The sequence below is a fragment of the Meles meles genome, chromosome 18, assembly GCF_922984935.1.
Source record: "Meles meles chromosome 18, mMelMel3.1 paternal haplotype, whole genome shotgun sequence".
Lineage (NCBI taxonomy): Eukaryota > Metazoa > Chordata > Mammalia > Carnivora > Mustelidae > Meles > Meles meles.
In genome coordinates this window covers 8,258,986-8,283,219 of record NC_060083.1, presented here as the reverse complement: position 1 = coordinate 8,283,219, position 24,234 = coordinate 8,258,986, and the positions used below count along the sequence as shown (strand labels likewise).

Sequence of the window (24,234 nt, the reverse complement as noted above, 5' to 3'; positions counted from 1 at the left end):
TTTTCTCATCTCTCCGACAAGAGGGTAAACTAGGAAATGCTGAAAGCCTGCACCAGCTCCAAAACCCTGATTTTGCCCTTGGTGGGGGACAACATCCCCTTTCCCCGCTGAGCTGAGAGATCTCGGGTGAGGACAGGAATGGGGTAGGGACGTTCATACGGGGTCCTACTGGAAGGAGGAGGCGAGACCCCCTCATCTCTGGAGCTCTGCTTTGCAGCCAGTACTACCCTTGAAGGCAAGAGAGTTTGTGTCTTGTACTTAGCGGGGCTCCTCCCAAAAAGATTCCAGAACAGGGCCCCGAAAATTCCAGAACAGCGTCCGGAAGGTTCCGGAACAGGGCAGCAACAAGGTGAGAGGAGCTTGAAGGGGGATTTGGGAGGGAGGGCGGTTGGAATTGGGAATGCCACACAGTGGGCGGGGGCTGGAGTCCCCCCCACACCCCCTGAGGCGGTGGGGAGGTGACAGGGCAGGGCCCCCTCTGCCCAGCTGCCTGGGGCGTGGCTCTGGAATGGCGGGGAGGGAGGATCTAAGGAATGAGGGCTGCAGACAGAATTGATGACTGCTCAGGGCTCACCAAAGCCTCCTCGGCATTTCCTCCACCCAGAGGGGCCTCCCTGCTCACGAAGGCAAGGATGTTCATGCAGCAGGAGCCCCGAGTTACGCCCTAGCAGCCGAAAGGCCTGGGCAGCGCGAGGAGCCCAAGGGGAGGCAGAGAAGCCAAAAAAGGGCAGAGGGAAGAAAACGCTAAGATGTTTACCGAGCGAAAAAGTCAGTGGAAAAAGTGACGGCGAGGTCAGGCCGATTCGGGGGGTGGCCCTGGTTCACCCACAGAGGAGAGACCGGTGTCCCAGCAGGCCATGACTGTGCCTGGGGGACTGTGGGGCCGCTGACCCAGGTACCCCCAGACCCCGGCCCAGCCCTAGCTCCCCGCCAGCCTGACATCCCGGGGCGGGGGTAGGGGTGCCCCCATGGCGGGCCACTCTCCTTGCCCTGCTGGAGTCCACATTTGGCTGCAGGAGGGAGGCAAGTCCCCCCACAGACCTCCGATCTGTCCCCCACTCCCAGTCTGTCCTTCTCCAGCAGCCGCTGAGGGTCTGGCTGGGTTGGGGGGTTGGGGGGGGCCCGGCTCCCAGCCGCTCTTTTGTCTGACATCTTGACAAAGGGGCCGGCCTTTCCCAAGCCCCACAGGTGTGAAGAGCTTGTTACTCCTAGTGTTTGCTCAGCCCTATTAGTGGCCTGAAGGACTGTTGACAGAGGGCCCCTTTGTGCGCACATCGGGCTAAAGCTCTCTAAGCCCTCAGCAAACACAGGCCACTTATCTCTGGGGACTTTATCAGAACCATCTAAGGCCCGCCGTGGCTGCTGGGAACTCCGGCCTCCTTGACTGGTTTCCCACTCCCGTTTTTATAGCTCGTTTTCCTGACCACCTTGATCCACGTCTTGTAGATCCTGTTTCTGATACCGAAGATAAAGCGCAGGTCTGGGGGTCAGAGTTTCCATTTTCAAGTTGGAGCTTTAAAAAAAAACCAAAAACCAAAAACAACAAAACCAAACCACAAAACTGTGCTGTGGCTCTGCGGGCCTTCTGTCCACCGAGAGGAGGCTCGTCGGAGAGACGCCTCCCCGTGAGAATGTGGCTTTGGCAGGGCTCCCGGGCTCACCAGCGGAGATCCGTGCTACTAACCCACCCCCGCTCTGGGACCCCGACGTGCCCCAAAGTGGATTCGTTCTCTTCCTCGGAGTGGTTTCCTCTGCCCGATACCCTGCTGGGTGTCCTTGCTACACCTTTTCCTCCTGGAAGACCCAGGTCGCCACTGTCCCGTTGGCTGTCCCCCCGTCCCCCATGGCCGCCTCCTCCAGCAGGTGGAAGCTACGAGGTACCTACGGAATCAGAAACTTCCAGGGCTGGGGCTCGGCCGTCTGCCTTTTGGAAGGCAATTTCAGTGACTCTGCACCCGCCTTTGAGAAAACCGTCCTGTGCTGGAGTCTTGGGGGAGAGGGGGCGGTGAGTGGCTCCTTGAACTGCCAACCAGGGCTCGAGAGGAGGAGGAAGGGGTCATAGCCTCGATGTCAACTGCCGACGTTGACCCGATGTCAAGCACAGGTGTCAGCCGTGCAGCAGCTGGGCTTCCTGACGCACTTTTTAAAAAGATTTTATTGATTTGAGAACAAGCAGGGGAGAGGGGCAGAGGGAGAGGGAGAAGCAGACTCCCCGCAGAGCGGGGAGCCCGATGCGGGGCTCGATCCCAGGACGCTGGGATCATGACCTGAGTCGAAGGCAGACAGACGCCCAACGACTGAGCCCCCCAGGCGCCCCTTCACTTAGACAGTTGTCCAGCGCTCCTCGTCCAGTCTAGGCAAGGCTTTTCAACCGCCTTTGAATTAAAATTGACGCAAGGTGCCCCTCCGGCGGATGCAAACCTCTAGGGCCTTGACTGGAACCAGGCTGCCCACGTGCAATGCTTCTGGTCTCTTAGCAACTGTGCCATTTGCTTGGCTCATGCCGGCCGGTCACCGCTTGTAGTGTCTGGCTGGTTAATGACTCTGGTGACAGGCTCTAAGGCCTGTGTTTGGGGGATGGGGAAGGCCTTGGAGGAAGGTGACCGTGGCAGTGGCGTTCACCAGACCCATTCGTGCCAGGGAACGGCAGAGACTCGGCGAGGGTGGGGACCGCGTCTGTCCTGTGCACTGTGACATCCGCAGGGGCTCAGGCAGTATCTGTTGAAGGAAAAAATAAATCCACTTGCCATTAGTAAGGTGAATGGATTGTTTTCTAAATGGACCTTGGTGTGTGGTCATCGCTTTTCTGCCCAGCTCTCCCGTAGTGTAGGCATGAGAGGGTCTGGGTCCCAGAAATCTGCCTGGCGTGGCCCATGTCCGGGAAGGAGCCCTTGGGGAGCCCGGCTCCGAGTGTCCCCGGGTGCTGGTGGGAGCCAGGTGTGGGGACGTGGGGAGCAGCAACGGCCCGGCCTGGTCACCTCAGAAGCTGAGATCTGGTCTCAGACAACACACCACAGAAGGCGGAAAGCGTAAGATTTATAAACAAGGGTCAAAGCATTTCTAAATAAATAGATACCAAATAGAGTAGCGAAGAAACAGATAAAAGGGTATACAAGCTGCCTCAGACTCTTAAAAACAACTCAAGTACTGGCCTCATTCTGAACCAGGCGTCCAAGGAGTAGCGTCTTTTGAAACCAGACCTCTGCCCGCAGCCCTAGCACGGACGCCTGGCCACGAACTCTACCCATCATCTCCCTGCGGGCTCCCTGTCCAGCGAGTGGCTCATGTTCGCACCCGTTTCTTTTGCTTTCATTCCGGGTCCACCAGCCCGGGGTGGGGGGTGGTGCTTGTCAGGAATGCAGACTCCCAGGCCCGCCCCAGAACCCTGAAGCTGAATCGGGATTTGAACTGGATGCCTAGGTGACCCCCACGTGCGGGTCGTGTTTGGGGCAGGGCTGGCCGGCCAGCTGGAATGTTCCGTCTCTGTCCTGGTTCTCTTCTCAGGTCCTGCCCTGGGCAATGGTCCCCAGAGGGGACAAGCAGAGTGCTCTCCCTGGCTGTCTAAGTCCTTACAGCAGTCAGGACACTGGACATGGTTGATGGATTTCCTGTGCCCGTGGAGGGCGGGACTCTGCCCTTTTGCTGCTGTCTCCCCTGCACTCAGCCAGCTCCCTGTTCGTTCGAAGGCTCCAGGCGGCGTCTGCTGAAGGAGCGTACACGTCTGTCACCCCCTGGGCAGTATTCGAGTTTGCTCTTAGAGAATAACATCTTAGCCAGCTCCCAGCGGTGAGACCATGACAGTCTCTCTCTAACCCTTCTCTTGCCTTCTAAGAAGGTAACCCCTAGTTACTGCTCTAGCAGAATGGGAGTTTTATTTCTTTTTAAATTTTTTAAAATATTTTATTTATTTATTTGAGAGAGAGAGACAGTGAGAGAGAGCATGAGCGAGGAGAAGGTCAGAGGGAGAAGCAGACTCCCAGTGAGCTGGGAGCCCGATGTGGGACTCGATCCTGGGACTCCAGGATCATGACCTGAGCTGAAGGCAGTCGTTCAACCAACTTAACCACCCAGGCACCCCTCTTTTTAAATTTTTAAAAATATTTTTTTAATTTGAAACAGTGCACACGAGTAGGGGGAAGGGCAGTGGGAGGGAGAGAAGCAGGCTCTCCACGCGGAGCAGGGACCCAGACTTGGGGCTCCAGCCCAGGAGCCCAAGATCATGACCTGAGCCAAAGGCAGACGCTTCACCCACTGAGCCACCCAGGCGCCCCCAGCATAGGAATTTTAGGTTTACCTGTTTACAGCTAAACTGTCCAAAATAAGCGGCCCACGTACGCACCATCCACAGGCTGGAGGCTGCATGTGCAAGAGACTGGTCGCCAGCCCTGGGATACCCATCCTGCAGAAGCACGGCCCTCAGATCCGCCAGAAAGAAACCGTGCCATTTGGAACTCCGCAAAGGAGTTGCAGCAGCAAGAGATTTAAGTAGCTCAAAGCAACAGTACAAGAAATGTCACGAATGTTGCAAAGCTGTATCTTGCCAGGATGTGGTCCAGGCAGACCACATAATTCTCCATCTGTCCTCCCTTTCTACCCATGCACCCGTCCGCCTACATACCTATCCACCCGTGCATGCGTAATCTTTTCATCCACCCATCCACCCATCCATCCACCCCCTCATCCACCATCCAGCCAGCCAGCCAGCCACCCAACCAACCATCCACTCATTCATCCAGCCACCCACCCATCCCTCCGTCCATCCACCCACTCATCCATACATCCATCCATCCATGCAGCCACCCACTCACACACCCACTCATCCATCCATCCATTTGTCCATCCATCCATCCATCCATCCATCCTCCCATCCTCCCACTCATCCATCCATCCATTTGTCCATCCATCCATCCATCCATCCATCCTCCCATCCTCCCACTCATCCAGCCAGCCAGCCACCCACCCAGCCATCCATCATCTACTTTCTGACCTGCCTACGTTTGCTCTTTCTTATTTGTACCATGAGATCTGCTCTGGGCCGGAGGAGGTAAGGGCAAACACTACCCTGTCCTCAAGAAACCAGCACAGCTCGGGAGAACATTTATCCTACTTTATCTGAAAGCTTGCTGCCAAGAGCCCTCGTCTGCACCCTCCTTCTGTCAGGGGCCCCTGGACAGTTTGAGGGTGCGTCATCCATGCCCATGTCCCTCGTGGCCTGTGGCATGGGGCCTGACATGTAGCTAGGGTGCTCAGGTGTGTGTTGAGTTGAACTGGCTTGGGTGGTGCGGTGGTGAGGGTTCAGACAACCCAGGTTTATGGGACAGGTTTGGAAAAACTTAAGGAGTGGTGGTAACAGGAATATGTTAAAACAGGACTTAGAGGACTCTTGATGGAACCATTTGTTGGGCCTCTTTTCCCATCAGATTTTGGAATGGAGAGATGGGGGTTCTCCTGTTCCTACCTCCTTGCCCCGTGTTATGCTCCTGGGTCTGAAATGTAGCCACACGTGATGTGTCCATGGGGATCCCCTGAACGAGGGCGTGGAGGTTGGGGTCCAGACCCGCTCTCTCTGGGTGCCTGGGGACCTCTGGGCAGGACGCAGTGCCTGCAGGGCTCCTGGCCCTGCCTCATGGAGGCTCCTCAGAAGTCGTGCTGCCCCCTGCCCCCTTTCCCCCCAGGCTGACCTCTCTGCTCTCACAAAGCTACCCTTTCCTTCCCTCCTTGAAATCTGATAATGAAACTAATACCCAATATTTTTGCCTCCAAGAGAGGCAGGAGATAAACAGGAAGGCATGAGGGATTAAGGTGTCCTTTTGAGGAAGGGGCTGGGGCCCAGCTGGGAGTGGGGTGACATCTCGGTGTGGAGCCGATGGGCCCAGATGGGGATGCTTTGCCTGATGCGTTTTAACATTTGTGCAGAGAAAATAAAACACAGAGAAAAGAAAACAAGCCATAAAATACTTTGCAGAAGCCTGAGCGTTTGCAATTGCCACTTGATGTCCCCTGACAGCTCCAAGAGGAGGTGGGAGGGAGGGGAGTCCTGCCTTTTGATGTTTGGCCTCTGAGCTTTCTTTTGTGTGACCGGGTGTTTGGGAAGAGACTTGTGTTGGTGTATGCTGTATATGGAAGAGAGCGATCACCCAGGGGTCCCCCTTGGGGTGGGGAAGGGAGGTGCTGAGCTCCCTGGAAGGACTCAGAGGTTCAGGCAGCTTCTTTGGGGGGATGGTGAGGGACAGCTGGCACTGTCCTTACAGAGGAGGACACGGCGAGCATCTCTCTCTGTGAAGGACCAGAAGATGCTGCTAGTGAGGCTCTTCCCAGTACAAGAGAGCCTTGAGGAAGCCAGACTTGAGTGATCTTTCCAGATCCCTGCACCTAGGCAGGTGTATGAGGCCCCGTGACTTCTGTGTCTGTAGGAAAGGTCCAGATTCTGTGCTGTAGTCCCTGCTCTTCCTTCCAATAATGTGGGTCCTTTCCTCCGGGGTAGTGGGCCAGGAGCCAGAAGACCTGGGCTCTACTCCTGGGCCATTTACTGCCTTGGTGGTCCTGTGAGGTCACTTCACCCTGAGCAGCCCCCAACATCCTTGCGGAGGCTGAGTGAGTCCCGAGGACAGTAGACGTGTGTATGTATGCATGATGGTCCCTTGTGCTGCGGAACAGGCGAGGCTGATGCAGGGGCTGGAGGTGCTGAGGGACCCTTGGTGAGGCTCTCAGGAGTCATTCTGTGGTCTAATTTGCCTTCCAGTTGCTTCCAGGCTCAGGTGTGAACCGAACCTCTCTTGTGACCCCCTCCCCCACAATGCCTCCCTAGCAAGCCGTGTCCTTCTCTACTTGTCAGCTGAGTGACTAGTGGCATGCCTCTTGCAAGAACATCTGAAGAAACTTGTAATGTCAGAGCGAAAAATTAAAGAGGCAAATGTATATTTTTAATCACAAAAATAATAAATGAATACGAAGCTGGTGCAGATTTATGCAGCTTGTATGGTAGAAAAGGCACATAGTTTTTAGTCCATCATTTATAAGAGCATTAGACGTTGTAAGAAAAAAAAAAACACCTTATTTGAAAAGTGGGCAAATGGCATGAACAGGCAATGCGCAGGAAAAAAAAAAGAGAGAGAGAGAGAGAAATACAAAGAAAAAAACACACAGAGAAATGTCCAACCTCACTGGTAACAGAAGACACACAAATTAAAATCGTGTGTGTGTGTTTTCCAGACAAATTGGCAGAGATGAAAAATAAAGAATTCCGATAGCAAAGGGGTAATGATGTTTCCTTCCAAGGGCATGGTGAGACAGTAGCTCTCAGATCCTGCTGGGAGGGACTGGAAGCTAGGACCGACTTTCTCCAGGGCGATTCGGCAGATTGGATCCTGAGTTTAAACCATGCGGATCCAGCAACGACCCTAGGCATGCCATCTGGAGAAACTCCCGGGGGCAGCGGCCGTCAGAGCAGAGCACGGATGCGCAGGTCCAAAGCTGGTCACTGTCGGTGTTGTGTGTTATAGTCACAAACCCGGAACAACCCAACTGCTCAACCCCCGGAGAGGCCCCACTTTGAAATGCACCCGCTGGGGATTCCAAAGAGCCCATTACATGCACACGTTCACAGGGGAGACGAGACGGCCTCTCTCAGTCGTGCAGAACAATATCTGGCATTAAAAGATGTTCATTATTCTGGGAAAATAGGCCACGGAGGGAGATGCACGAGTGCAAACCAGGTCCGTGGAAAGTAGCTGAGCAAACGTCAGTTAAAGTCTGCAAGGGACGACCCCTGTGTTCACCGTGGTTGCTGCAAATCTCAGTCCGGTCTCCCCAACCGCCCCCCCCCCCCGCCTTTTCTGCTTTTGTTTATCAAGTGTCTGGCGCTAAGCATTTCTTTAGACATTCCATAAAATGCGATTCAAAACAAACTTAGCCCAAAAGCAGGCAAAGCGTGCTGAGGAGGGAGCGGGAGTAGACCAGAGGGAAACTGAGTTAGCCTAGAGGTCAGAGCCCACAGGAGCAGGTCACGGGCAACACCGGGTGGTCTGAAGGGGCGGCGTGGGATGCCCCGGGTGGGGGCGGGGGGTGGAAGGAAGGAGGGCCCGGGACAGACATTGACACCAAGGCGTGGAGGATTAGAAGGGTGCAAGCAGGTGAGGAGGGTTCTGGGGTGAAGAGAGTCCTCCAAGCCACGGAGGGGGGCAGGCGAGGGGTCCTCACCCACAGTGTGCTCTAGAAACTGAAAAAAGTGGGGGACCACTCAAGCATCAGAGCGGCGTGGGGTTAGGGTGAGCAGACCCGAGGAGAAGCAGGACCAGCTTATTCGGAGCCCCGAGGGTGTGCCAACTCATTGAGATTTTACCCAGAGGGAAAACGGGAGGGCCACGGAAAGACTTTCAGCTGATGACGGACATTCTCAGACTAGAGCCCAGAATTCTGCTCTGGTGGCCGTGGGAAGGGAAGCAGGGCCAGCAGGAGGAGAACCAGATGAGAGGGTGCCCGAGAGGAAGGGGGGAAGGAAACCCCAGTGCAGGCGGCCCCTGAGCCCTCGGTGGCTTGTGGAACGGCCGCAGGTGGCGGGGACAGTCTGGTGGTCGGAGCTCAGGAGGGAGGGGGCAGCGTGCGCCCACAGAGCAGAACGCCCTGGAAATAACGCAGGAGTCTGCTCGCGCTGCCGTCTCCGGCAACCTCAGGCTGGGGACTTAGCTGGTACACGTGTGTTTCTTGTGGTTCTGGAGGCTGGAAGTCCAAGGTCAAGGTGTCGGCGGAGTTGGTTCCTCCCGGGGCCTCTCTGCTTGGCTAGCAGACCTCCTCTCCTCTGTGTGTGCGCCCCTGTGTGGGCAAACTGCCTCTTCTCATAAGGTGTCCTGTCAGATTGGAGGACAGCCCACCCTCGGAGTCTCGTTTTGATGTAATCAGCTCTGGAAAGGCCACGTCCCCAAACACAGCCTGTTCTCAGCAGCTGGGCGAGGGCCTCCGCGAATGAGTGGGGAGGACGGACACCACCGCAGTCTCGCAAGCAGGGTTGGGCACAAGGACGATGGCCGCCCCAGCTCCCAATTTTAAGGGGTGTGTGTGTGTGTGTGTGTGTGTGAGTGTGAGTGAGAGGGGGGTGGGGGCCGGCAGCCTGGTGGATGGAAATGAAGTCTCTCCGTGTGAGGGAAGCAGGGGGCTTGCCTGTGGTTCAGGTGTGGCTGGGTGGCTGGTAGCTGCTTCTGGATGCAAACAGGGGAGCCAAGGAGAAGCTCCCAGGGAAGGATTGTGGTCCAGCAGCAGAGCTGGGGGAGGTCGGGGACAGTCCCTCCTGCGGTCCAGCAGCAGAGCTGGGGGAGGTCGGGGACAGTCCCTCCTGCGGTCCAGCAGCAGAGCTGGGGGAGGTCGGGGAAGGTCCTTCCTGAGGTCCAGCAGCGGAGCTGGGGGAGAACCTGGGGACGGTCCCTCCCTCGCCCCTGCCCTGACGCCTCTCCCTGCCTCCCACAGCCTGTAACTGCAACCTGCACGCCCGGCGCTGCCGCTTCAACATGGAGCTCTACAAGCTGTCGGGACGCAAGAGCGGGGGCGTGTGTCTGAACTGCCGCCACAACACGGCCGGCCGCCACTGCCACTACTGCAAGGAGGGCTACTACCGCGACATGGGCAAGCCCATCACCCACCGCAAGGCCTGCAAAGGTAGGCAGGGGCGGGGCCTCGGGAACTGGTCCTCCTGTCCTCTCCTCTGTCCTCCCTTGTCCCCACGCACACCGGCCTCCACTGGGACCGCTTCGCTCGCTCGCATGTACGCACGCGTGCACCCATGACCTCCCTGGATTTGGGGGTGTAAGCCGGAACAAAGGGGCAGTGGAGACATGGCCCCAAGGAGAAGAAAGGAGAGGGTGTGAGCCCCGCGAGGGTGCAGGCCCCCGCCCCCGCCCGGCTGCATACCAGGGGTGAGGGTCACGTTCACCGGGCTTACCGGCCGCACAAAGAGCCCTCTTTTACCCGAACCACGCAGACGGATTTCTTTGGATGTGTGTGCGCCCCGGCCCCTCCCGGGGCCTCCCGGCACTCACACAGACACGCATGGTCACCGTCACAGTGAGGTCGGCGGCTTTGGGGGCAGGGTCTCAGAAGGAACATTTAATCCACCTGCAAACAGCTTTCCTTCTGAGGACAAAAAAATTAAAGGGAGAAGGAGACTTTGCATTCACGGCAGCGAGCCCGAATGTTCTCCCTTTCTGCTGTTGTGTTTTCTCTAAGACCCCCCCCCCAACCCCCAACAAAAATGAAGCAATGGTCAGATAACTCAGAGCTATGCCAGGAACTTAGTGCTATTGTTGGGGGGAGTCCTGGGGGTCCCCCCATGCCACATTTGCTTTTGGGAATTCCAGGAACTGGGGCTGCCCCCGTCTAAAACTTGAGGCCCTAGAGCTGGGGCTTTGCCGTGACCCTGGGTTCCCAAGAAGAGATTTCTCTCTGAGGGCTCTTGGGGCCACCATCCAGCATGATCGGGGTCCTGAGGCAGACCCGTGTAGACCCTGACACGAGCAAGACCCAAGCCATGTCAGGGTCAGGCTCAGAGGAGCAGCTGCATTCCAGAAACCCGTCTTATCCAGAAATCTGCCAGATGCCGAACACGCGTGCGGACCACCGGCTCCATGGCTCGGCCCAGCTCAGAATGACAACACGGGTCTTCTTTTATAGGAACTGCTAAGAATTTTTTAAAATGGCAGCAAGCAGAGCCTCCACCAACTGGGCCCACGAAGCCGGCCCTGCTGGTGGAGAATTCTTTCCGCCAAACGAAACAGATTCCCAGCCTGTCTCCCCCAGGAGGAGCCCCTTCGGTTCCACAGGAGCAGGGATGAATCCTGGGTGGCTCCCGGGACACAAGCGAGCGGTCCTCCCAGATCTGTGGACCTAAGGCTGCCTCTGGTGGTTGTCAAGAGAAGTTTACCCCTAAAGGTAGCCTGGCTATTTCCACATTCCAAACCAGCGAATCACGGTGAGACCCCCCCCCCAGGAGACTTGGAACAGGGACCCACCGAGAAGGTGGCCAGAAGCGAAGGGACCCAGAAATGCCTCCGGTGGCCGGAAGGCACGAGCAACAGCATGACCGTGGGGAGAGAATGGGCTTTGGGTTTTCAGAGACCAAACTTGGAAGGCATCCAGGTCCTTCTTCGCCTGTCCTCTCCCCCTTACAGAAGAAATCAAAGCCAAGGACTTGTAAACGATGGTCGCACATAGATTCCTCGGGGACTTGGCAGGGGAATTTTAATCAGCAGGGGCCACTCAGGTGGGCAGCCCTGTGCCCATGGTTGAGGGGTCTCAGCTGTGCGCGGAAGGGCAGCGGCCCTGCACCCCCAGAGCAGGAAAGACCTGCCCCTGGAGAGGCATCAGGGAGCAGGGCCTCTGTTATCGCACCATTCACCTCCCCTCCCTCTCCTCTGTTGAACGCAGGGAGGCGGGAAAGCCACCTGCGGCCTCTTCCGGCTCAGGCTGAGATGTCGGGAAGCTACCAGGTCCTAGGAACCTGCAGGCTGTCCTCTGGGGCTCTGCCACTCTGCTGGTTCCCAGGCGGGACAGGCGCAGGCAGACGAGGGTGTGGTCCTGTCTTCTTATTTCAAATGCTGAGTCTGGCCTTGGTGGCTCTGTGGTCCCTCAGCGCCTTGGACAGCAGCTGCCCTCAGCCTTAGCGGGACCTTGAGTGAAGAGGCCGAGGGAAGAGAGAAATGCGAGGGCAGATTCTATGCGGAAGGACACCTGCGTGTCTTGTCAGGGAAATGTGGCAGGCGGGGACGGGACTCCACGGTACCTCCTGCCTGGCGGGGAAAGACAGGGCTTCAAGGATCCTGCCACCTGATTGGCGAGGAAGGACACTGCCTGAACGATCTGTTCTCTGATTAGCGAACGGGAAGAATGTGACCTGAACGGTCCTGCCAGTTCTCCGGTGTGGACAGTTCTAGATCTTTCCCCTTTGCTCTCTTTTGTCTGGTGTCAGCCCCTCAGGACCAGTGGGAACTCTGAATCCCCTGTTCCCCATGGGACATTCCCCACCCATTGGAGACCCTACATCTGGGGGCGTTGTGGTGGGGAGACCAGCTGCGGGAGGTCAGACCCCAGCAGAGAGGGCTGTGTACCCTTGAGGTCTTCAGACGGCAGTCGCTGTCCCCACCCTACCCTCACAAAGTCCATCCGTCCGTCCGTTTGTCTCTCCAGTGTCTTGTCCTCCCGGGGTGGGTCCGTATGAGGAAATGGCTCCTTTGCTGGAGGCATTTGGCCCCGGCATGATGAGCTACACGCAGCGGTGGCGTGCGGCCCCGGCCTCCTGGGGCTGACCTCGGGGAGCCCCACTGTAGCCTCCGGTTGTGTGCTTGCTTGCTCTGTCGCGGGGACATTTCACTGGGGAACTGGGACAACTGGCAGAGGCTGTTGACCCGAGGCTGCTTGGGAATGGCCACTGGGGCCCCCTTTACCCTTGACTTCCCAGGGCCCGGGAGGAGCTCCAGGCAGGGGGCGGAGGCCACCCAGGCCCTGCTGGCGATTGGCTGGGCTCGCGACCTCGCTCACTTTGGAGCAGGGGTGGATCCAGACAAGAGCAGCTTGGAGCAAGGGCATCAGATTCCAAACGTTACTGTGCGGTCCCCCCATTGGGGAAGTTTCATAGCAACAGATTCGTTGGGTTCTTTCTCCCCTCCCCTGGTTTAGAACCAAACCCGGGCTGGCCAGGCTGGTGCATACAAAGGGCCATAATAAACATGCCCGGGGACACAGGCGGCAACACAGGCGGCTGCAGCCCGCCGCTATTCAGCGTAATTTCACACCACTGGGAAGGCCTCATTATGGCGCGGGCTGTTGTCCCATACAAAGTCAGAGGAGATGAATCTCTCCCTTTTCTCCGCAGAATGGTTTGTGAAGGATACTCATCCTGGAATCTGTCAAAAGATAGGCGGTTTTGTTTACCATTTGTCTTCTTTATGGACTCGGGGGCTCTTTTCTCTTTAGAGCCGGCAAAGGAGACACTGCCATTGGACCATTCCAGCCGTGTCTCTATTTGAATGATATTAATTTATCATCTTCCCAAACCATCTGTGATGGATAAAGACATCCCGGGAGTCTCCCGTGAACCGAATCGCAAAGAGAGTTAAGAAATGAACCACCACGTCTCGCAAACGCCCTCGCGCAAAGGGCCTGCGTCCCATCTCTCTGGGCAGTTTCCTTCATGGGTTGTCCTGCCTTGCCCGCCTCCATCCTTCAAGGCCACAGCCAGTGTGGCCGAAATGCAGACCGCCACGAAGGTGTCCGGGTCCTTGGGCGGTGGCGGGGCCCAGGCACACACCGGTCCTCGCCGTCTTGGCCAGTGCACGCCTGAGACTTCCAGCCACCACCCGTTTCTAATGGCAGCTTTACCAGGGCTCGGGGAGGAACAGGGCACCTGGGGACACCCCCTCGGCCCCCTGACCACTGTGTGGGTCTCCCCACATCTTTCTCAGCCTTGAGTCTCGACCTTCACTAAAGGGCATCCTTGGTATAGTCTCTCTAACTTGTTGTTGCCCTTGGCTGCACTTCGGAATTGCCCGGAGATTTGAAATTCTGACATCCCCCGAGATCCCGTCTTAATGAATGAGTCCAGATGAGACCCGAGCCCTGGGGAATAAGGAGTGAGGCCTGGGAGTTGTGCTGGTGATGCTCGCAGAGGAGGGGCGGGATTTATTATCAATGAATTTAAATGTTTTTTTAAGGCTCTCTTGATGAAAATCGAGTGGGACGGGATTGTTTAACACTTTTAAAAAATTAAATTTTGCCAGGCAAGGCTGGGAGCTTAGCTGGTCTATCCTGATGATTTAGTGTCCGGAGGGAGGCACGGGATTGGATGGTTTTCGCAGCTAGATGGGGTGTGTGTGTGTGTGTGTGTGTGCGCCCATGCGCACGCAAGCCAGATTGGATCATTTGAGGGTTTATTTATTCTTTTTATTTTCAAAGTTCCTTTTAATTCTAATGTTTTTTAAAATTTAAATTCCGTTAGTCAACATATAGTATATCATTAGTTTCAGATGTAGAGTTCAGTAATATGTCAGTATGTCAACCCAGTGTTTTATGGGTTTTATGGGTGGCTCAGTCGGTTAAGCGTCTGCCTTCGGCTCAGGTCATGATCCCAGGATCCTGGGATGGAGCCCCACATCTGGCTCCCTGCTCCGCGGGGAGCCTGCTTCTCCTTTTTTCTCTACTTGGTGCTCCCCGTGCTTGTGCTCACTCTCTTTCTCTCTGTCAAATAGATAAATAAAACCTTAAAAAAAAACAAAACCCGGTGCTCATCACGTCACGTGCCCTCCTTAATGCCCATCACTCTGTTACCCCATCTCCCCCCCTCAGTTTTGTTTCATGGTTTATCTCTGTCTCATTTGAGGGGTTAGTCACAGCACAGCTGGGAAGCTGGGACTCCTCCCTGACTCTCAGGTGATGTCCAGGCAGCCCACAGAAACCTAAAAACCTCAGGAATGCCCTTTGTTCTGTGGGTCCCGTGTGACATTTATTTCTGGTCTGTGACCCTGTTGGGAGTGCAGGGAAAAGCGTGGTCCTCTTAGGGAGGAAGGTGCTCAGTGGCCACAGCAGCTCCCAGGTTAGAGGACAGCCCATGACCCGAGGAGTGGGCTCTGTCAGGGGGCTGAGATGGCCCAGCATTCAGGGGCGAGGGAAAATCAGAAGGAGAGGAAATTCCCCCACGCAAGAGCCGACTCCAACTGTGGTCTCTGTTGGCACATCCTTCCCCGGGGGCCGTGGAGGTCAGAACCCCCGATCTCCGGATTTGGCTCTAGGTTCAAAGCCTGTGGAACATCCGGCAAATCACATGACCTCCCTAGACCTCAGTATCCTCATCTGTGAAATCGTGTTCAGATTTATGGCCTCTGAGTCCGGGCCAGCTTCCACATTCCACGGCCTGCGTGCTCTTTTCAAATCTTCAGAATTTTACGGGTCCCCGATAACAGCGGGACAGTGTCCTGCGTCGGTGGAATTTGTGACCCTGGAGCTTGGAAGATCCGGCAGAACCGGGAAATGGAGTGCAGGTGATGTTGCTCTGGGGAGCGTCCCCGTTCCCATGACCCACACGAGTGCCCTGTTCCTACAGCGGGGTATTTCGGGCTCAGCCCTGTGTCTCATTTCCCTGGCACCCCAGCCAGTTGCCCCGGCCACCCCGCCATGGGTCACCCACTCTCCTCCTTTTTCTGCTCAGACATTCCCGGGGGGCCCACGGGGCCCTATTCTTGAGCAGAAAAGCCCTTGGATCTCTGAGCTGCCTCAGTTAACGGAGCGCATTTTACTCGGGGGCATCGAGTGCATGAGATGGCGTAGAAGACGTCCCAGACACACGGCACACGCACCCTGTGTGCCTGGTAGCGGTTAGGAGTCTTTGTCCAAGCGGGAGAATTTCCACTAACCAGAGCCGCCTGCAGTGGCCAGCTTGCACACAGAGCAGAGACTGTCTGATCGCCTTAGTGCCTTCAGTGAGCCGTGCTGCATGGGGGAGCCGGCCCCGCCCGCTGGAAGGGCCCCGCCCCGGTGTCTGCCCTGATGCTGTTGCACACCCGCCGTCAGGGATGGACGTGCTTCGGGAGCAAAAATGACACAGGGGGTGTATAGCAGCGATGAGTGCCTAGCAGCCGCCTCTGGAAACGCTGAGGGGAGAGGTGGGATGGGCTGTGTGCATGTAAATGTACATGTAAAAGTGCTACTGAGAAGGGCCTGGCAGCCTCGTGGGGGCTCCTGGCCGGTGGGGGATCGGGAGCAGGATGCAAGGTCCGTGCTGGTCCCCACTGCCCTGCTACACGGGGACCCAGGTGCTCTGGTGCCTTCTCACTGAGCTGCCCCCATCACTCCCCCCAGGCCAGTGTGTGTGGACACACATACACACATATGCACACACATGCACACACGCACGGGTGCGCTGTCTCTCCCCTTCTCCGTCTCTCTCTGGGAACCATCTGGGGGACCCGTGCCTTCCGCCTCTGCTGTAAATCAGGTGCAGGAAGGCTATGGTTAACTAGATCACGGAGGGTCAAATAACCCAGCTTGGGATTACGGGGCTCCCCTCCCCTTCCACTTCCTGCTGTCTGCACCTTGATCCAAGTGGGGCAGGGGAGAGGCGAGGTAGTGCAACCTGAAACATTTATCCTTTTGTGCCTTGTTAGCAACTGCTGGGAGAAAGGAAAGCATAGCCGCAGAGGAGGTGGACACAGAGCACTGAGGCGCAGTTTGTGCATAATTTGCGGACGTAAATTATCCTCACTCCCTCATGAGCGTGCAGAATTTAGGAGTGGGGAGTGTGCGCACGGAGGTTGCTGACGATCTAGGATGTGAGGGGATTACCTTTCCTGCTGCCCCCCTTCTTCCCTCCAGGAAGGGAATTTGGCCCGATTTTGTGCACTGACAGCACGATTATTGAGCACCTGCTGCATGCCGCAGAGGGGTGGTTCCAGTGCTGACCAAGGCAGACACGATCCCTTGGAGCTCGCTTTCTAGAGGGAGGTCGATGGTGAAGAAAGGAGAGAAAGTAAGTAGAAGATTGTATAGATTGCGATGAATCATGTGGAGGAGGGGACGGATCCCCCTGCCAGGTGGCCAGGGACAACCTCTCTGAGGACAGAATATTTGAGGCGAGACCTGGGATATGAAAAGCAAGAGGAAGCTGAGGAGTGTGCAGTACCAGAGTCCGGAAGCAGGAAAGGGAGCTGAGGTGGTTGGGGGGGCTGTTCCTGGGAGCGTGGACAGGAGGAGGACCCCATTCCAACAGCATTGAAAGCCATAGTGGGGGGGTGCAATCAGGAGAGGAGAGACTAGAGTGATGCATCTGGCTTACTTTTTAAGATGCTCCTTCTAGGGGTGCCTGGGTGGCTCAGTGGGTTAAAGCCTCTGCCTTCGGCTCGGGTCGTGATCCCAGGGTCCTGGGATCAAGCCCCACATTGGGCTCTCTGCTCAACGGGGAGCCTGCTTCCTCCTCTCTCTCTCTGCCTGCCTTTCTGCCTACTTGTGATCTCTCTCTGTCAAATAAATAAATAAAATCTTTAAAAAAAAAAAAAAGATGCTCCTTCTATAGGATGTGCCACGGATGGGAGAAAATGTTCCCACATCACATACCCGACAAAGGCCGTGGTTCACAATAGGTGAAGAACTCTCAAAATTCATCAGTAAGAAAACAGACCACTCAGTTAGAAATGGGCGACATGCTTGAACAGGTACTTACCAAAGAAGCATAGGTGGCAATTTAATACGTGAACTGTCATGAGTCATTGGAGAAATATGGATTAAAACCATGAGATACCATTGCACACCTATTAGAATGTCAAAAATACATGGTACTGCCAATTCTAGGCATCAGTGAGGATATGTAATGACTGGAACTCTCATACACGGCTGGTGGGAATTCAAAACGGCAAAGCCACTTTGGAAGACAGTTTTGCAGTTTCTTATAAAATTAAACATAGATCTGCTGTAAAAGTTTGCAGTCTGTGTGCCGTGGAGCACTACTGGGCCAGGAAAATGAATGAGCAGTTGATTGACACAGCAGCTGGGACACTGATCTCAGATGCGTTTGACTGAGTAAAGGAGGCCAGGCCCAGAGAGTCCATATGGTGCATCCCTACGTCATACATACTGGACAGTCCCAGAATACGATGTTCTGAGAAGGGGAAGCTAGAGGGACAGAACAGATCCGTGGTCCCCAGGAATTGGGGTGGTGGTGTTGGCCACAGACGAGCATGAGGGACTTCCTAGGAGAGTTGGAATGTTCTATATCGTGATTGGCCTGGTGGTTCCAGGAATCTACACATGCGATAAAACCCGTAGGACGGTACAGCCAAAAAAGTGCTGTTGCTCCATGCGAGTGAAATGATGATGGTGATGGTGAGAAGTTTTCCATAGGGCTCTCTGACAGCCTGTCTTTGGCCCTCTTGCTTGCCATCTCATGTTACTCACAGCTCTGAGCTCACTTGGCGACCAGTCCCACTCGGGTCAATCCCCCTTCGCTCCTCCTCCTGCCTGGGTCTCCGAGCCCGACCCCACCAGTCTGCCACCTTACCTCAGATCCCCTCCATTCTGGAGCACCCCAGCAGCCTCGGTCAGCTTCCATGTTTCTCTTCTTGGTGGCCAGTCCTCCTCACCCCATTTGGGGGAGTGGAGAAAAAGCAAGTTCTTGGACACCACTTAGAGGGCCCGACATCTGTCCTCTTTGTCCTCTCCCAGCACCACCTCTGGGTGAGTGGGCTCCCCCGGGCTTCCCCTAAGAGGCCCAACACACATACAAAAGACACGGGAACCCTTCGGATCTGAGCCTGGTTTTCTTTGAGGACGCTGACCCTTCTGTCTCTTGCACTGCCCTCACCTGCACTGAGCATGCTCCAGCCCTCCTCCTCCTCCTGACGGTCCTCCCTTCCTCCCTCCTCCTCCTCCTCCCCCCTCCTCACCTCTCCCCCTCATCCTGCTCTTTTCTCCACTCTTCCTCCCTCCTCGCCTTCTTCCCCTTCCTCCTCTTTCCTCCTCCTCCTCCTCCTTCCTTTATCCTACCCTCCCCTCTTCCCTCCTCCCTACCTGACTGCCCACAGCAGCTGGAGCTCAGCCTGGCCCACACCGAGGGTCCTGACTGCCTTTACCGTCATTGTGGATGGCAGCCAGGAACACAGACCAGTCTCACCAGAGCAGAGAATGTTCCCCCCTCACCCAACACCCGAACCAGACATGGCTCTTGGGCCCCAGGCGGTCTGGTCAGCTCCGGGGAGCAGCCACGTTCACTGACAGCATGATCAGGACCCCCAGGCTGATTGTCTTCCTTTTCACAAGGCCAGCGGTGGGCGTGGGGAAGTAGGTGCTGGGTCCAGGCTTAGCACAAGATGTGTTCATGTGTGAGCTGTGACGCCCTCTGAAGTCAGGGTCACTGTTGTGATTGTTCTAAGTCCCCCCTCCGGCCTGGAGCAGCTTCCAGGGGGTCTGGGTGCCAAGCCAGCTCCCGTCTCCTCTGCAGGGATGTCCCCTAGAGGTTCCTGCCTGACCCCTGGGGCGGGGCACCCTGGAGCCAGGTGTGCAGGAAAAGCAGCCCGATCTCCTGATAGGGTGCAGGAAACCCGCGTGGGCTGTGGTGGATAAGGCCGGCCTCAGACATGCTTCCTCTCCTGATGGAGGCCGTGAGCCTTTCGGGACCCAGGACAGGGGGCCTCGGGAGAAGCTGGGACAGGCAGTGCTCGGGGACAAGCAGCCTGGGATCGGGACGGTCTGCCTTTCCGGTCAGCTTTGCCAGGGCTCTGGGTGTGGACAGAAGGCCTGGTGCACCAGGCAGCATGTCCCTTGGGCCAGGACTGCAGTGACCTCCAGCAGTGTGGGGCGAGGAGGGGTTGGGGGTGCTGCCAGGGGCCTTGAAGCCATAGACACCAAGCATTGGACTGTTAAGGGGACAGAGCCACCTGTGGTCCAGAGAGAGCGAGGCACTGACCCAGAGTCACACAGCGGTCCTGGCAGGACGGGCCCGGACCCAGGTGTGCTGATGCCTCTCCCAGAAACCATCTGTGTGCCCTGAGCTGGCTGTCCCTGACTGATGGCCTAGAGCAGAGATGGCCCAGGCTCCCCTCCACGCCGGGAGGCACTCCAGCCCTCGGCATGCGTGAGAAACCTAACCCGGCCGCCTTCTCAGGGCCTCGGGCTTCCGTCCGCTCTCACCTTCCTCTTTATGGAAAAACCCGCGGGTAGATCGGTTCCCATGACCAGGTGCTGCCTGCCCCATGCACACGGGGTGACCTGCCGCAGAAGGGATTGACCTCCTCCAGAAGAGTGGCTCGCTTCCAGGGAAATAGGAGTCACCAGCTGGCCTTCCCCGGGCGGGAGGCGCTCTGCCCCAGAGCCCGTTCTCAGAAGGATTAGGGAAGCTCTCTCCTCAGCCTCTCACCAGACCCCTTGCCCTGGAGGGGTGGGGGGTGGGGAAGACCTGCACTCCCTCCCCATCCACATCCCCCCACACCCCTGCTTGGTCCCGCCCCTCCACTGCCCTGCCCACTGGGGTCCCAGGTGAGCCTGTGCGGAAAGGGAAGTCTGTGTGTTTGTAGGAGTCTGTGTGTTTGTACCTGTGTGGGTCCAAGCATGTCCATGTGAACGTAAGTTGGTAGGAGTCTGGGTGTGTGTCTGGGTGTGTTTCCCCGCTGAGCAAATACAGCGGAATCCCTTTGGTTTTCTCTCCCTAAGAGCAGCGGCCCGGGGCCTTCTTTGTAACTGGTGGGCTCAGACTCCCTTCCTTGGCCAGCTGCTTGTCTCACCCCAGGTTGCAGAGGAACCCACAGTGGGGCATGGTCACCTGTCTCTTGTCCCCAAACCTTGAAGCTCACCCTTCTTTGCACAGAGGACATAACTTGGGCTTTCCCTGTGTGTGAGTTTTGGGAGGAAGGCCCTTGCTTTTATGGCTCTGTTGCTTTGAATCGGGCATGAGTGCACCGCGGGTCTGCTGGGATTACATTTGGCGCCCGGGAAACAGAAAGCCTGGTAAACCTGGCAAGCGGGGATGTCTCCTTCTGGACCAAGAAGTGCAGAGGGGGCTGTCCGGAGAGGGTGAGGGTCTCCGTGATGCCCTGAGAGAGCAGGTCCTTACCGCCTCCCTTCCACTGGGGTTCTCCTGGGCAGCCCGCGGTTTCGTCCTCTGTGGTCTGGCAGACCCCATAGGAGGGCGGGGGACCCAAGGCGACGATTAGTGAGAGTGTGTGGATGCCCTCACATGTTCCCAGGTATCCAGGCAATGGCGCTGTGCCCGGAGGTGACCTGAGTAGCCTTCTGAGGTCCCTCGCCCCCCCTTTAGCACCCCGATGGCCTCTCTTCCTGGAACGGTGAGTTTTCACCGAAGCCGACCAGCCTGACTTGCCGCCTCCGTCAGACCAGCTGAAGGGGACGGGGGTTCATAGTCTCTGCGAAGTCTGGGGAGAAAGATGGGAAACCCCCTTCTTTAATCAAAGGATGGGCCCAGAGGAGGTGCCGACTTCCCGCCATGGCTGAGGATGGCCCTTGTCCCTAGCCAATGTCAGCTGGCGCCAGTCCCTAACCCCACCAACCCCGCCTCGCCAGGCCTGGCAGTTCACAGGTCACCAGCTGTGAGGGGCCACGGGCTAGAACCATGCCACCCACCCAGAGCAGCCCCCTAAGACTCTGCTCTGCACAGCTCCTGCTTCGGGAAAGGTGACCTGTGCACTGGGAGACTTGGCTCTCACCCCGCAGAGCCCGAGCAGCCTTCGGTGACCTCCTCACAGCCAAGCGCGAGGATCCAGAAGTTACTGGCACACAGCTGTGTTCCGTCAGCGCGGAGGGGAGGAGGTCTTGGCACGAGTCAGAGCGTACCAGCAGGCTCGCGAAGCAGGCCACGGGAGGTCAGCTGGCATGGGCCTCGGGAGTGCACATCCGCCCGGTGTCCCGTGGCCCCCACTGGGCTTGGGACAGCGGGGTCCCGTGCTGTGGCCCTTTGCTTTCACGTGGCCGCCTTAGAGACGCTGCCCCGGACCCGATCCCCCTTCCCACTGCAGGAGCGGGGTTTCAGGGCACAGGGGAAGGTCAGAGGGCTTCTCCGGACGTGCCCTCCTCCCAGCAGCATCCTCGGCCTGAGTGTTTTCTCACCACGAAGGAAGAGAAAAACGAAAGACCAGCGGCAGGGAAGGAACTTGAATTTAGGGGAGATTGGAGAAGACAAGTTCCTACCAGAAGGACTTACCGCTGTTTACGGGGACCAGAAGGGGACAGCTCACTGTCCTCCAGCGGATCCTGCACCGGGAGAAACCCGTTGACGGCCCCCCACCTCACCGACCCACCCTGGGCTGCTGTGCAGCACCCCTCTGTCCCTCTGTCCCCGGCCCGTGTCCCCTGCCCTCTTCTAAGCTGACCGGGGGGATGCCCACGGCCAGGACCCCCACCTGGAGAGCTTCCAGAAGCTCCCACGTGTCCAGACTCAAGTTTGACAAACCCTCATGTTCCTCTCCTTTCTGCCTCCCGCTTCCAGCTTCTCGTGGCCACGGGCCAGCTTGGGGGACGGAGGGGGACAAGTTCTCACTTGCACCGAGCAGTGCTAGCTGGACGCTGCGCTCACACTTCTTGTCTTGGAGGGTTTTTTCCCCATTCGGAGCAGAAAGACTTAGCAGCTTCCTGCAGACGGCTCTCCCCCAACACCCTCCCGCCTCCGCGCCCCACACCCAGGCTTCCCTGGGGAAGGGGGTGGGCAGCGGAGGGAGAGACTACGTGTCTGCCCCGCCCCCCGCCCCCTGAGCGCAGCCCTGGATTCCGGGAAGCAGGACTGGGCCGGGAACGCAGGCGCCCTGTCCGCGTGGGCACAGCTCCTCTTGCCCGAGCTGCCCGGGCTTGGTGGGTGCCTTGGTTGCTTGGGCTCCTGGAGCAAAGCCCCACAGACGGGGTGGTTTCGACAACGAGCATTTTATTTCTCACAGTTCCGGAGCTGAGACGTACAAGATCGGCGACCCCCAGCTCCCGTGTTTTGGGGGAGGCCGGCTTCCTGGGGCAGGGGCGCGGCCTTCCTGCTGCATGCTCCTGCAGGCACACTCTCTCCCTTCCTGTTCCTAGAAGGGGCTCCCCTGCTCCACTTCCCGCCTGCCAACGCAGCCTTTCACAACGGTCCACTTTGACTTCCATTCCCCATTTCCAGGGGAGCAGGTGGCCGGAGATCCGAATATGTTCTGGAATATGTGTGTGTGTGTGTGTGTGTGTGTGTGTGTGTACGTGTACACGTTCGTACTTGACCGGGCCTGCCTTCCCGGTGTGGGGGTCCATGGGCTGCTGCGGGGGAGGGGCCGGCCACCTCCCACCACCCTCTGACCTTCCTGTCCTGTGTCCTCCACAGCCTGCGATTGCCACCCCGTGGGCGCGGCCGGCAAGACCTGCAATCAGACGACGGGCCAGTGTCCCTGCAAGGACGGCGTGACCGGCATCACCTGCAACCGCTGTGCCAAGGGCTACCAGCAGAGCCGCTCTCCCATCGCCCCCTGCATAAGTACGTGCCAGGCGCCCCCTCCTCCGGGCTCCGGGCTCCGGCTGGGTCCGGGTTTGGGGTGGGGAGGTAGAGCGCCTTCCCTGAACCCTGCTGATATGCAGCTGCTTGAATGCCTTTCTGTGGGGGACCCCGTGCGGGACTCCGCAAGCTGGGAGCTCAGCGAGGCGGCCTGCTCTTCTCCGTCCTGATAAAGACTGAATCGCCCGCTCCCAGAGGGAAGCAAGCCTGGACCTGGGGTGGCCTTGAACCAGGGCTTGCCATGGCGGCTGTGGCGGGAATTCCAGGATCCCCAGGCCCTGGCAGATTGGGAGCAGAAGGGTCTGATGCTACAGGCTCCCATGCCTGGGCCCCCACAGCCCTTACGACGGACGATGCCTCCCCTTAGAGTCCTGGGGGCCTCTTGGATCAGCTGTTAGCCCCCTAGTTGCTGGAACGAGACGAGGGGATGAACAAGATGGCAAGGGCCCGTCAGGAACCCGGCTAGGAACAAACTTCATGTTTTGTAGCCGGTAGGACTCTCCCAAGTGTTCCGAGCGGACACTTAGTCTTGGTTGGAAGGCAAGCCTGGCTGGGAGCCGGCCCCCCGCCTTGGCCTTCCTCATTCCTTGTGCAAGGCTGACTTAACCCAGAAGGGTGAGCAGAAAAAGGGGCAGATCCCAGCGAAGTAGGCAGACCTGAGGGATGAGGTCGGCGTCTCTAGAACAGGGGTTGGCCAGCCCAGGGGTTTGACCTACTACCTGTTTTCGTGGGGCTCAGTGCTTTCTTTTAAGACTTCTTTAACGATCGAAACCAAAGTCAGAAGGTGAATATTTTACGACACGTGGGATGCTTGCGATGAGAAGCGGCGTGTCCGTAACCTTACACGGGGATGCAGGCATGCCCGCTGGGCACCCGCTGTCTGTGGCTGCGTGGAGCCCTAGCGAAGCTGAGTGGCTACATCAGAGACCTGTGGCCTGCAGAGTTGGCCACGTTCACCAGCTGGCTCTTCCTAGGAGAGTCCGCTGGCCCATGGTGGTCACAGGGGTCTGGTCACGGCAGATAATCCAAATCCCAGCTCCCTGGGAAATCGAGCTCCGCATCCCTCTGGCACAAGCCCCTTGACAGAGTTTTCATGACCGCGTCTACGCGTCAGAGTCTCACAGCCTGCAGAAACCCTTCTCTTCCATCTATCCAAAAAGCTGCAAAGTGAACATTTCTAGAAAGCCGGGAGGAAACCCAGCACTGCCCCCAGGGGCTGTGAAAACATCAGAAAAACAAACGGAGCTCAGAAG

At 57.4% G+C, this 24,234-nt stretch overlaps 1 protein-coding gene across 3 annotated transcripts in view; it reads left to right on the top strand.

Annotated features, from left to right (window-relative positions):
• NTN1 (netrin 1) overlaps nucleotides 1–24,234 on the top strand; it is a 168,773-nt gene that overhangs the window by 97,809 nt on the left and 46,730 nt on the right. For all 3 annotated transcript variants that reach the window (XM_045986152.1, XM_045986151.1, XM_045986150.1), the window contains exons 3-4: nucleotides 9,460–9,648; nucleotides 22,814–22,963. In XM_045986152.1, coding sequence (XP_045842108.1) covers nucleotides 9,460–9,648; nucleotides 22,814–22,963 — 339 coding nt within the window. The remainder of the gene's footprint in view (nucleotides 1–9,459; nucleotides 9,649–22,813; nucleotides 22,964–24,234) is intronic.